This window comes from Falco rusticolus, chromosome 13 (genome assembly GCF_015220075.1).
Source record: "Falco rusticolus isolate bFalRus1 chromosome 13, bFalRus1.pri, whole genome shotgun sequence".
Lineage (NCBI taxonomy): Eukaryota > Metazoa > Chordata > Aves > Falconiformes > Falconidae > Falco > Falco rusticolus.
Genome location: NC_051199.1, coordinates 1,253,535 through 1,267,043, shown reverse-complemented (window position 1 = coordinate 1,267,043; position 13,509 = coordinate 1,253,535). Strand labels below are relative to the sequence as shown.

General features: G+C 54.8%; 1 protein-coding gene across 2 annotated transcripts in view; it reads left to right on the top strand.

The window, feature by feature from the left end:
• The window catches only part of LOC119156470 (high density lipoprotein binding protein), a 39,987-nt gene extending 29,993 nt beyond the window's left edge, over positions 1-9,994 (top strand). For both annotated transcript variants that reach the window (XM_037406212.1, XM_037406213.1), the window contains exons 19-28: positions 109-327; positions 1,026-1,164; positions 1,881-2,035; positions 2,666-2,770; positions 3,478-3,612; positions 4,202-4,345; positions 4,538-4,723; positions 6,113-6,229; positions 6,699-6,827; positions 7,558-9,994. In XM_037406212.1, coding sequence (XP_037262109.1) covers positions 109-327; positions 1,026-1,164; positions 1,881-2,035; positions 2,666-2,770; positions 3,478-3,612; positions 4,202-4,345; positions 4,538-4,723; positions 6,113-6,229; positions 6,699-6,827; positions 7,558-7,644 — 1,416 coding nt within the window. In that variant the 3' untranslated portion in view covers positions 7,645-9,994. The remainder of the gene's footprint in view (positions 1-108; positions 328-1,025; positions 1,165-1,880; positions 2,036-2,665; positions 2,771-3,477; positions 3,613-4,201; positions 4,346-4,537; positions 4,724-6,112; positions 6,230-6,698; positions 6,828-7,557) is intronic.
• Positions 9,995-13,509: the final 3,515 nt, after the last annotated feature.

Genomic DNA, 13,509 nt, shown 5'->3' with positions numbered 1-13,509 from the left:
TTGCTGTTACTTGTTGGGGTAAGGTTGTAAACTGATTGTGGTTGAGTGCAGCAAACTTGTGCTTATCACCAGGACAGGCAGGATTGACTGGCTGTCATCTGTTGGCAGGATAACGTGGTTGAAGACTCCATGGTGGTTGACCCCAAGCACCACCGCCACTTTGTCATCCGGAGAGGGCAAGTTCTGCGTGAGATTGCAGATGAGTATGGTGGTGTGATGGTCAGCTTCCCACGCTCTGGCACCCAGAGCGACAAAGTCACTCTCAAGGGAGCCAAGGACTGTGTGGAGGCAGCCAAGAAACGCATTCAGGAGATCATCGAGGACCTGGTACGTTGCAGGAAAAGTCTCTTCTATACTTAGTTGATTCAGCAGTGCCCTCCTTGAATCTGCTGTACAGCCAAGCGTCATGTGAACAAGTCTCACAGTAGTTCTGGGATTTGAAGCTTGGCTATCAACATACAGGGTCTGCAGATGTTAGATCCCAGCCTGACGAATGGCAGCTGACTCCAGAATGGCAATACTGTATGAATGAATTGCCTCCTCTGACCGTCATCTTAGTTTTTAGGAGCGGAAACAGGAGACCCTTCCTTGATGTACTTCTAGGTATTAAAAGACTGAAGCCTTCTTGTGGCCTTTGGTAGTGGTTGCTCTCTGGGGTTTCCTGTGCTGTTAGTATTGACTTTTGGAAGCAGCCAGCTGTTAAACCTGTTCTCTTCCCTTCCTTCCTTCTTTTATCTTTTTCCTTTCTTCTAATGCTTCCTCCCCTTCAGGGCAATAGAGAGCTTGAGCTGTGGTCTCAGAAGCCTTTAATATCATGGGCTGGAGGCAGCCTTCATTAAGAAATCCTCTGCTAACTTTTCTGAGAGAAGAAAGAATCTAGGAAACTTTCAGTTCTTCCCCTGCCAGCAGCTGTTATCTTTTCTAACTCCTCTCTATGTCCGTTACGGATTTCACCATGCACGAGCATCCTGTTCTCTGGTGTGAAAGAGGCTGTGTCACAGTAAAACAACTCTCCTTTCTCATAGGAAGCTCAAGTGACAATCGAGTGCACCATCCCACAAAAGTTCCACCGCTCCATTATGGGCCCCAAAGGATCCCGGATCCAGCAGATCACCCGGGACTATGGTGTGCAGATCAAGTTCCCTGACAGGGAGGAGAACCCAGGTATACCTGTGGATGCATGTTTGCATGGCATTTGGGGTAGTGCAGCCTACATTCCGTATCAGTGGAGATGTTATGTGTAAAATTGATGTAGAACTGATCCCAGGTGTTCCCTGCAGCGTCCTTGAATCTGGGCTTAGCATCAGCCTTGCCCTCTTGGAACGAGGGAATAATTTTGTGACGTAAAACTGCAGGCCTAGGCGTTCTGAATGTGCTCTCACCACACAGTGCAGGGAGTATGAGGACCTACTCTGGCAAAAAAGGTTTACCAAGGTCTCTCTGAGCTCTCATGCGTTTGTTGCTGGGTGTACTGAACTCAGCACAACTGGGGCCTGCTGCATACTGCAGCCGAGCACCAGCCAGCCTGCTGTGACATCCAGTGCTGTGCTGTTGAGCTTCTGTGTTGGAGAGGAAACTGCCAGCCTCACTAACAGCCTCTGCTTCCACAGTGCAGCTGCAGGTCCTTCCTGTGCAGGCAGAGGCATTATCAGCGCTGTGCAGAGAGGTGTGGAGCAGACATCTCCGTGGATGTCCTTGTTCTGCTCATTCCAGGCCAAGCCATGGCAAGCTGCCTGTGCTAGGGGTGACCTCCTCCATAGCAGGCAGTAGTGTCTGACCATCTGTGTCAAAGCCCAGGCTAGGCCTAAGGATCTAGAGGGGAAGATAATTAGCAAGGAGTGGGCTCTGTGCGTTTAACATGAGACTTCCCATGTTTCCAGCCCCTGTTGCAGAAGCAGTTGTACAGGAGAATGGTGAGGAAGGTGGGGAAGGCAAGGATGTGAAGGATGCAGATCCCAGCTCTCCAAAGAAGTGTGATATCATCATCATCTCTGGCCGCAGGGAGAAGTGCGAGGCAGCAAAGGAGGCGCTGCAGGTATGTGGCTTTCTAAGCCCCTTAGCCCTGTAATGTAGTGATGCCCTGATGCGAGAAGCTCACTGCAGGCTTTACTGGTGGTAATAAAAGCTACTCAGTCAAGATTGCAATCCAGGTGATCACTGATGCTAACTGTAGAGTTGGTGTGTACTGCTCAAGGGAAACCCTCTGCTCCGTGATTTAGACTGGCAGCTTGAATCATAGCGCCTGACCTCGCAATTGCTAGAGCTTGTAGGCAGCCCCAAGTTATGTGCCATAAAAGCATGACATGCTTGTTTCATGGAGCACAGCTGGAAAGAGGAGTCTGGTTGGGGCCGAATCATTCTAACTTTAGCAGACCTTGCCATGCTTCTTTAGTGATGTTTCCCATGTCTCTGCTAGATGGAAGCCAAGGATGTGCAAACGGCCTGTCCCCAGAGGCAGGTTTTAAGATGGCTTGTTTGGAAAAAATGCTTTAACACCCAACAAGTCATCTTGGTGTTCGCAGCTGTGTTCTCTTTTCCTGTAGAGTTTGTATCCTGACTACAAAGGAATGTACCTCAGTTCAGCAACACGTTCTTTTGGGCAAGTATATGGCAAGCTGACAGACACTAGAAAGACTTCTGGTAAACTTTGCTCCCTCCCCTGCAGGCTCTGGTTCCTGTCACCATTGAGGTGGAAGTTCCCTTTGATCTTCACCGTTACATCATTGGTCAGAAAGGAAGTGGGATTCGCAAAATGATGGATGAGTTTGAAGTAAGTTGTGGCCCTTCCTCCCATCTCCTCTGTCCTGGAGAATCTAAGCAACCATGTCTGTGGCGGTGGCAGTCAGGTGGGACGTACTCAGGACTGTTGTGGCTTGGCCATGAAATATACAGGCTCTGTAGGAAGAAAATGATTCAGTCCCTGGCTCCAGGACTCAATAGGTTTCACGCTGAAGCTGTATGGCTGGTGTTGATGCATTGAGTGTTGCATGACCAGTGTGAGAACAGTTTTCCTCCTAGGCCATGGGAAACATCTCTGCTGTGCCTGCTACCTGTTTGGGAGAATTCCCCAGAAGCCCACAGAGACTCTTGGGGCTGACACAGGTTGGCTGCAGACAGCGCTACTGAACACGTATTTGTTTCCTAGCCTCTCCAGGCTGACAGACACTGGTGAGGGGCTGAAGCCCTGCAGCACTGCAATCTGATAATGGCTGAAGAAACAGGTTTCTATTAAAAAACCGTCTAGTCCTGGGCAACTGACTCTAGGTGGCCCTGCTTGAGCAGGGGGGTTGGACCAGATGACCTCCAGAGGTCCCTGCCAGCCTCAGCCATTCTGCGAGTCTGTGGTTTAGGCTGTCTGGATGGGAGCTGGTCTTGGCAGCAGGAGAGATCAGCGAGATGCCAACCTGCAGTGACAGGCATCACAAGTGATACAAAACGAGTAGTGATACAAAATGATAATTGCTACTTGTCACTCAGGTGAACATCCAGGTCCCTGCTCCTGAGCTGCAGTCAGATATCATCACCATCACTGGGCTGGCCACCAACCTGGACCGTGCCAAGGCCGGGCTGATGGAAAGAGTGAAGGAGCTGCAGGCTGAACAAGAGGATCGGGTAAGGCCTGTGCCTGTCCTCCTTCCTTCCAGCCAATCAAGGCTTTAGCCTCTGGGTGTTCCTTTCAGAAGTTGCAGACTCCTTGAGCCCTTCACTTTTTAAGAGCACCCTTAGTTGCTCTGTGGGTATGGGGTGCTCATAAGTGCGTTACCCAAATGTCAGTCATTTAACATGAACTGACAGGAGGATTTTGAGATTCTGCGTAGGTAACTTTGGACTGTCCAGGGCTCTGTCACACCTTCATGTACCTTTGAGACACTGCAGGGTGGGAACCTCGTTGTGCTGGGAGTCTCTTTGTACCTGTTCTCATTGAATTCTTATCATAGCTCTGAATAAACAGGTGAGGAATGAGTTGGATGGTTGTTTGCTACTTGTAGTTTCCCACCCAACTTGGCGAAAGCACAAGGCCCTAGCAAATGGATACCTTGGGTACTTCTCTGTAGCCGTGTACACTCAAGCATGGCCCTGCAGAATCTGTTCCTTGCAGCTCAGAAGCCAGAAGGAGATGCTGGCACTTTAGATCGACATCACTGGACTAGCTGTGGTTTGTTCCCTGCTGTTGTATCTCACTCTGCTTCTCCTGTTCTAGGCCTTGCGAAGCTTCAAGCTGACAGTCACTGTGGATCCCAAGTATCATCCTAAAATCATTGGGCGGAAGGGAGCAGTGATCACCCAGATACGCACAGAGCATGAGGTCAACATCCAGTTCCCCGACAAGGATGATGAAAGCCAGGTGAGAGGTCAAGAGAGGGTGCAAGGAGGGATGCTGTTTGTCTCTAAGCATAGGAAGCACAACATGTTCTCTGGGGCTCCAAACTCCCTACGCTGCTTTTGGATAAGGTGGAGGGTATGAGGGAGTAGCAGGGAGGAGGCTTGCTCAGCTGCTTATGAGCCTGGTCTCTTCACACATTTGCCTGTGCCCCAGGCCCAAGACCAGATCACCATCACTGGCTATGAGAAGAATGCCGAGGCTGCCCGGGATGCCATCATGAAGATCGTTGGTGAGCTGGAGCAGATGGTCTCTGAGGATGTGACTCTGGACCATCGTGTTCACGCACGCATCATTGGTGCACGTGGTAAAGCCATCCGCAAGATCATGGATGAGTTCAAGGTGAGCAGTGGAGCAATGCAGCACAGGTTGGGCAGGGCCCGGATGGCCACTGGTGCCACTTGCTCACTGCACTAAGAGCTTAGTAGCAGCTTGGCACTAGGGGCTGAATTCAGGAGTGTGAGGCTCACATCTTGTGGTCCTCCTGTCTTTTGCTTTTTGAGCACCTCCAGTTCTGTCTCCACAAGCTTATGAGCAGAATCCCGGGGCTAGGGCATTCCGGTATGCCCTGGGCAGCTGGGCTATCTGAAGGTGGAGTATCCCCACATGACCTCAGCTGCGAGTCACCCTTCTTCTGGGAGCTCGGCAGGGAGGAGGCCGAGCTCTTCCTGTCCTGCTGGAACACAGCTGGAAGAGGAACCTGGAAATGCTTCCTTGATGCTCTGGGGTAGCCCTGCAAACAGCTCTGAGCTCTGTCCCTCTGTGCAGCCCTTTTAGTGGGTTTCTTGCAGACAGGGTCCCAGATAGCCTTCAAAGGGAGAAGGCGGTTATATCAGTTACTCTGTTACTGGAAGCGGACAGCCAGGCCTGTTGCTGGGGGGGCTCTGCAAGGAAACTTTTCAGACCCCCCAGCTTGAGTTTCACTCGAGGAAGTCATCTGGATTTCTTTGTCTCTCTAGGCCACTGTTGATTCCCTTGACTTTGGGAATCTTGAGTCACTCTCAGGGCTCCAGATGTGGCAAAGTCAGTTGACTATGGGAGGGCCAGGGACCTTTGCTCCTGACAGCGTGTGGCAGTAGCGGCGTGCTTTACTGCAGTGGCAGTAGTGAATGTGAATCCAGAGTGATGAAGCTTTGGAGACTTGCATCTTGGCTGGGCTCCGTTACTGAAACAAGCTGTTTGGCTCCCAAATGAGCAGCCTTTGGTTGTGGCCCTGTCTTACGTGGCTTCCCTGCACCCATCTGGAAAGCAAGCTGTGAGAGAGTTCTGTGGGTATCTAACAGGGTACACCAAGCCAGCTCCATAAAATGATTGTCAGCTGGGATTACTCTCTCTGTGGAGGAGACAGCTTACCGTGCTTCATGCTAGTGGCTTGATGGTGAAAATGCAGCAGTGTGAGGACACTGCCTGGAAATGCAGGCCTGTTGTGTCTCTGCTGCAAGTGCTGCACAGAGAGCAGTGGGCCTCTGGGCAATCGGCACAGCAGAGGCTGCTGGAAGAAGACGGGTCGTTACTCCAAGCTCGGTTCTGTCTCCCTTCGCAGGGGGAACCAGACAAGCTTTGGGGCCAGGTATATGTCATTGCACCCCCCAGCATCTGAACTATGGAGGTCCTAAACAGACTTGGGGCAGTGAACAGATCAGGGCCTTCCTCTTCTGTGATTCTAATGATGAGGGTGTGGGGAGTCTGTGGCTTTTCAAATCAAGTCCCATCCTGTTCCTTGTGTTGCAGGTGGATATTCGCTTTCCCCAGAGTGGAGCTCCTGACCCCAACTGTGTGACTGTAACAGGACTCCCTGAGAACGTGGAAGAAGCTATCGATCACATCCTAAACTTGGAGGAGGAATATGTAAGTGTTCAGCTAGTCTGTGCAGGGGCTTAGCAGGATTTCCTCCGCCAGAGAGCTGAATGTCTGAACTATCTCCATGTGGTATTTTCTACCACTGTGTCTGAGACCTTGAGCCCTGCGCAGGTGGCAGTCAGCCCTTATCTGCAACTGTCCCTCAGACCAGCTGGGTGCAGAGCCTCTGGCTTTGCTCCGCAAAGCAGTGCAAGAACTGACCCCAGTGTCCAGGAGAGGACAATGAAGGAGAATGCTGGGACACCACCAGGATGTGCACATGCTTGCCTTCCTGCAGCTTGTATCATTTAGGAGTTGGTGGCTGTTAGACTAGTGCAGAAGCACTGTGTTCTGTCATCGGAGAACAGGCTGGTGACCTTGGATGGGTTGCAGCGCGGCAAGATGGCAGGGGGGAGGCGTGTTGTACCAGTTTGAGGAACTGTCAAGATTCCCCCCTAACTAGGCTGTGTCACTGCAGCTTGCAGATGTGGTGGACAACGAGGCAATGCAGGTGTACATGAAGCCCTCTTCACATGAAGAGTCCAAGGCCCCATCCAAGGGCTTTGTGGTGAGAGATGCCCCTTGGGCCACTGTCAACAATGAGAAGGTGAGTGCTACTGCTGCTGCAGGCCTCAGAGCACGGGGCGTGTGGCACCCTCTGCCAGGGACTCTGAGGTCTGGCCCTCCTGTGTGGGCTAGGGAGACAGCACTCTCCCTTCCTTGATGGCAGAGAAGGTAGTGAAGGGCCCTCCTGCTCCTCATGGCCCATGCGAGCTGAGAGCAGGCCTGGGCTCTGCCTCTCCAGCTTCCAAAGCACTGCTGTCTCTTCCTTCCAAACGTCTTGCCCACACTGACTGCTCTCCCAGTATGGAGCGGTGGGGGTGTGGGGGGACCCTTACCAGAAAGTGCCCTGCCAGGTCTTGTTGTGTTTAGGAGTAGGGAATGTACCCTGGGACTTCTGACTCTGCTGCTGCAGCACAGAACTGGCTCAGTGTTGCTGGGAGCAGTGAGCTGGCACGCGCGGCGGCTCCATCCTCGGCTGCCCCGGCACTGCTGCAGGACTGGCCTCACCCCACTCCAGTGCCTGAGTTACTGAGGCTGGACCTTGGGAGCCCTTCCTCTGCCTGCCGTTTGCTCCTGTCTGCACCCTCCTAAATGTCACCTCTAGGTGGCCTGACTGTCCGCTCTGGGCAGTCCTAAAGACGTAACGATCCTTTTTGGCCCTCACCCATTGTCACTGCTCACTGGACATCAGGAATGCTGCTTAGCTCAGGGGTGCACCGTGCAGGTTTGCAGCAGGGCGGGAGCTTAACTTGTTCCCTTTTTGTTTGCTCTAGGCCCCTGATATGAGCAGTTCTGAAGACTTCCCCAGCTTTGGGGCTCAAGTGGCCCCCAAGACTCTTCCCTGGGGACCCAAACGATAATGACCTGGAAGCAGAAACTCCTCCAGCCTGCTGACCTGACACTAACCTGCCACAAATACTTCCTGTCTGAAATCTGACCCAGCGGCTGGAGCACAAGTCAATTGCCCCAAGAGGTCTCCTAATGGTGTCTGGAGTGCTAGACCCCATCCTGCTCCCCTCAGCTATCACCATGGCTAGGACTCACCCTCATCTCTTGATGGATATTCTTTCCTCCTTTGGAACAAGACTTCCACTCAGATTCAAACACTAAATGTGTGTGGTTTTGTTAGAAACTTCATAATTGACTCAAAGTGGCTAAGATTTGCAGCTTCCCAAGCGCTAGCAGAGCAATCTGCTCTCTTGAGCATGTCTTACTAGGCATTCTCGCCTTCATTAGGAGACCTCCTTTACTGTGGCTAGGAATCTACTTCCTGTCTCATGACCTCAGGAAATAAATTTCCTTGACTTTCTAAAGCCAAAACGTTTGCCCTCTTTCCTTTGTGTTTATCCCAGGCCTTACCTTACCTTTGTAGAGTGCAATCAACTTTTTTCCTTTTAACTGCCAAATATTCATTTAATGCTGATATCTGACTGTGGGGAGAGCTTAAAATAATCTAAAAGGTCAGAAACTTGCTTTCAAGGAACAAAACCTTCAATAGACTGTAGAGGCAGCAGAGATGGAAGGGACCAGAAAAACACATGGCTACCCTGGTCAGGTAAAACACCTTTGAGTGCAGCGTGTAGTGAGTGCACCCTTGCGCCCCTCCAAGCACAGTCCCAGCCTGCACACTTGACGAGTCTTCCAGTGCGTGATGACAGACCCCACTCCTAGTTCCCCACGTTCCCTCCCTTCACCCTTCCCAACAGCCAACAGCGTGAGCAGGCAGGCAAGCCAGCACATGACAGTATTTACTGGATGGGACAGATTTGGGTTGGCCAAGGTTGCTGCATGGCCCAGGAGAAGCTGTAGTCCTCTGCTAGCACTGCGGCACCTAGGCATGAGCGGTAGGGACACCTGTTACTGTTGCCTTCTTTCTACCTCAAAAGTCAGTACGATGGTGGCCTCTCGGCGTGAGTGGGCAAGCAGCTGTTGCAGCTCTTGCCCTGGCATCCAGAGCAGAAGCGTGCAGGAGAAGCAAGAGGAGCCTTTTGTTTCCAAGTGGCCGTGGGAGCTCCGCCGGAGGGAAGCCGAGCGCAGTGAGTGAGGCAGGCTGTGAGTGGGGACTGTAGGACTGCGTGCTGAGCTAGAACGGGGCTGGGCCCCAAGGCCGTAGGCGCAGCCTTGCCACAGCCCTTGGCTGCAGAGGCGGTGAGCCAGGGTTCTGCTCTGAGGGTGCTGCAGGGGCTGGCAGCGTGGTGCATTGAGCCCTCCCCGAGGCCTCCATCGTGTGGGCGGTAGAGGGTGATCCGTGCTCTGTACTGTGGGCTGCTTGCACCTAGGTCGTGCCGCGGCTTCCTCGAAGGGGGCTGCGTCCGGGCTCCTCCAGCCAGTAAGAGGAAAACCACATCTTATTGGAGGGAGTCAGGGAGCGTAGGGTCTGTTCCCTTCTTCGCCTGCCTCAGTCCTGCAGAGGCTGCAGTGTGAGCCGTTCCTCAGTCTCTGCTGCTTCAGCTCTTGGGCCAGCAGGAGTCCCTGGCCTCTCTTCTCTAGGGCTGCTTACGCAGCGAAGGCCCCAAACTCTGGCAAGCTGAGCCCAGCATTCTTGCCTTTCCCGCTGTCTGGCAGGCCTGGTGTGCCAGCGCTTCTCCTTCCCACGCCAGCTCTTCTTGGAAGAGGCTGCTATGCCGAACCAAAACCTCGCAGTGCTCTCCTTTAGTCTGAGAAACGAGTGAAGCTGACCACGACCCGTTGCAGGGCACCTGGCTGCCCTCAGAGGACAGGGTGGCCTTGCCTCCAGGGTGGGGGGCAGGGTGGGTCAGACAGAACTAGGGTGACACCCTCTCATCCGCATCTGTCAGAAAATGGTTATTACCCCTGTAGCTTAGGTCTGTCCTACGTCACCAAGCCTGTCGCCCCCTCTTCCTCTTTATGCCCCCCTGCCCCCCGTGCCCTCGCCAGTTGCACAGCTAGGCTTGAGTTACATTCGGGGCACCACCGTCTGGGCTCGTGCCCCACAGCCCAACCCTCCACTCTAAAGAAGGTCATGAAGTGATTGTACCTAGTACTGTCGCGCCACCGCCCTCCTTCCGCAGCAGACTGTGGCATGTGTCCATTTCCTCTCTTTGACGTCTTCCATATTGTACGTTTCCATAGCAATGATCCCTTGGCCTTAACTTTGGAATTTGGAGACTATATGCAAACATGTAAAAAGGCTCATGAGTATGGATGACACTGGAATTTTATAAATTCTAAAATAAAACCTGAAACAGCTTGGAGCGTCATGAATATTATTTATACTGGTGTGTTGATATCCAAGGCAGCCCTTGCTCAACTGGGTTTAGTAAAGTCTGAGGAGTTGCAGCTTGTGTGCTCTGCTGCGGCAGCGCACTTGCTCAGGCGGGACTTGTGCAGCATGTGGCTGGGCCGAGGGCGGAGGTGAGAGCAGCGCTGGGCAGTGGGACAGCTGTGCCCTCCTCGTGGGGAGGCACCGACCTGCTTAACCCAGGGAGGTGGTGCTGGGGATGCTGCCCGTAGGGGAGGAGCGGGAGGCACCAGCTGTGGTTCCTCTTGCTCACCTCCTCCACAACCAGGGCCTCTCGCCTGCTCTCTGTGCCTGGTGCCCACCAGCTGGGGCCAAGCTGCTGCTCTCCAGCAGGCAAAGCTTGGCTCAGGGGCTGCCACACTGGCGGGTCACCGTAGCTCTTCCCCTCCCTCCCTGCCGGAGCTCCAGCTGTGGTTCCATCCAGCGCGGGCGGGTGCGGCTGTACCTTTGCTTGCCCCAAGAGGCGAGCAGGGCTGCGGCTGCGCTTGGGGGCACTGCCCTGCAGCCGCTGGGCACAGCTCAGGGACGCTCGGCCTCTAATGCGCTGCCCGCCAGGGCACCTGTGCAGCGCTGGGGTTCCCTTGCGAACAAACACCCGGCACCTGCTGCGTCCTTCCCTGCCTTTAGCAAGAGCCGCCCCCCCAGCCCGTGTGCCAGCCCGGCTGGCACGGCTCGCCTGCTGGCCCGTGGCTCCAGGCTGGCCCGAGGAGGGGCCGGTCACCACGCCATGGGCCGCAAGGCGCGTGTGGTGCTCAGCCGCCGGCAAACTGCTCAGTTTCCCAGTCTCTGCCTGCTACCAGATCTGTGACGCTGGCTTTGCTGCTTGTCTCCCATCTCTCCAAAAGGACCTGAACCACAGGAAAAGGGAGCCAGTGTTTGCACTAGTGCAAGCTGTTGCATCTCCTTACAGGACGGCCTGCTGGCTCACCTGTGCCTCTGCACAAGTTTAAAGCAAAAAAGGCATTAAAGGAGGCAGCTGAGGAGCTGCTGCAGCCCACGTTGTTGTCAAGCCATGGTGTCCTTGGCCAGGTGCTGTTCATGCTTCACCTTGACCTCCATGCACTCAGGAATGTCAGGTACCAGCCGTGCAACCACACGTCCAGTAGAGAAAGCCACATGCTGGAAGTGAGCGGGAACGTGCAGCTTGGCCGAGGTGGCAGGTCCTCGCCCCCCCACCCCAGCGCTGTGTCCTGGGCCGCCCTGCGGGGGTGGGCAGTGGGTACCTCAGACATGAACATGACGATGAAACCCAAGCGTATGGCCAGCAGCTGCCAATAAATCAAGGTCAAGTTGTCATCCCAGTCCCTAAACACTGTATCTGGGGGAGCAAATGCAGCTGTTGCTGCCTCTGCCTGCCCCGGGGTGGGTGTCACAGCGGTGGGAGCTCCGGTCACAGCTGCCAGCCCAGCATGCTGGAACGCAGCAAAACCAGACCTTGACCAGCCTCAGCCGGGACCAGGGCGCTGCAGGCAGCCTGGCCCAGGGGGGCTTTCTCCTTTGCAGAAGTGCCTTCCTCCAGCGCCAGCGAGCTTTTGCTCCAGCCCTGGGTCAGGCCGGGTCAGCAGCCCCCCCCCCCCCCTCCCCGTGCTACCCTGCACACAGGCACATTCAGCAGGTGCTCAGCCCTGGGACGAGTGAGGACCCCAAGGGCAGGTGGGCATCCTGGACGTGGCTAAATGCTGCTGTGCTGAAAACAGTTGCTGTGGCAGAAAAAAGCAAACACAAGCCTAAGCAAGCAAGGAGAGGAGCCAGATGAGGCAGAAGGGGGCTCCCACCCCCTTTGTCCTTTGCAGGACAAAGTCCCATGGCACATGTGCCAAGGTGAAGTTCACACAGCCACGCAGGCTGCTGTCATGGGTGTACTTGTAGTACACGTGGGGCAGGAAATCAGAGATGAAGGAGATGAGGAAGGCCTGGGAGCAGGGAGATGTGCTGCAGCAGATCCTGCAGGCAGGGGATGCCTCATCCCCGCTGGCTGGACCTGCTCCGTGTCCTGTGCTCCTGAGGTGGCTTTCCGCCTCTCATGCCCTCAGTCTGAGAAACCGGACACGTGCGCCACTTGGTCTTAGACAGCAGCTTCCTGCTGATGGCATTGTGTCCTGCCCTCACGCCTCCATTAAACCCAAGCAGGGCCACACACGCTGGGAGGGGTGATGGCTTCCCACCTCCCGTGGCAGAGCTCTGGTGGGCCCACCCCAGGCACGCAGCTCCCCTCCTCACCCAGTGTCCTACATTGGCCAAACACATTTTTCTCCCCTAATTCCCCTACTCTGCTTGCAGCCCTCTGACTACCTGCCTGCCGTCCCAGCGTGTTGCTGGTGATGGCCAGGTGCGTGATGGTCTCCAGGATGGAGAACCAGATACTGATGCCCTGCACCCACTTGGCCACAGGCCACCAGTAATCACAGATGAACTGGTGGGCATCCAGGCGGATGTCCACCCTGTTACTGAGCACAGAGGATGGAGGGTGGTGAGCAGGCCCAGCAAGCAAAGCAGGTCCCGGAGGACCTCCAGCCACCTCTTACCAAAGCCACAAACTGAAAGTACCCTGAGCCGGAGAGGAGGACAATGACCGCTGCCTGGCAGAAGATAACAGAGACCATGAACGTCACCACCGTGGCAATCTGCAAACACAGCATGTGGGGTATGAGCAGCTGGTGCCGGGCAGGAAAACTCCACCCTTAACCCAGGGCACTACAAGTGCCAGGAAAACGCCAGGGCAGGCTACCGAGCCTGGGTGCAGCAGGTTGCAGGCTGAGCTGGCAGAGAGCCACCGGTGCCACCAGAGGCCAGGGGTACCCGTCTTCATCCTCAGCTTAACCCATGCTCTCTTACCCCACACTGATCCCATCCCACCATGTCCTGCTGCCCCAGGACAGACGCTGGGCAGATGCTGCTCCAGCTCCCACAATCTCGCCATCGTTACGATGACCATTGAACAGCCGTAATCTGGTGGAGCCAGCTGCATTTGGGGAAATACAGCTCCTCTGCCCCCATTCCAGGTTTTATATTGTCACAAGAGCCATGGCCATGAACTGGGACTGCGGCCACTCCTGGGGAAGAGGGGAAAAGGTGTCAGGGGCACCTGGTAGCTTTGGTCCATGCTGTTTGGGGAGGTGCTGCAGAGAGCCAAATCCCACCTCGATGTCCTCAAACTTGGAGCAGTCCCAGTGGTGAGTCAGAGACGTATTGCTCCACTTCCAGAGCAGCACTGCCCACAGGGACATGAAGAAGCTGAAGAAGGTGATCAAAGAGCTGTCCCACCTGTGGGCAGAGTGGGGCTGAGGGACTGGCGGGAGACCAGGCAGGGCAACAGGGGCTTTGCACAGCTGCTGTGATGAATGCCAAGTCCTCAGTGTCCCTGAACCATGGGGCAGGTGGAGAGGGAAGGTGGAAGGGGCCGCTGGGATCCTTCACTAGGGAGGGAGGGGTGGGAAGATGGGTGGGAGAGGAAGTCCCAGAG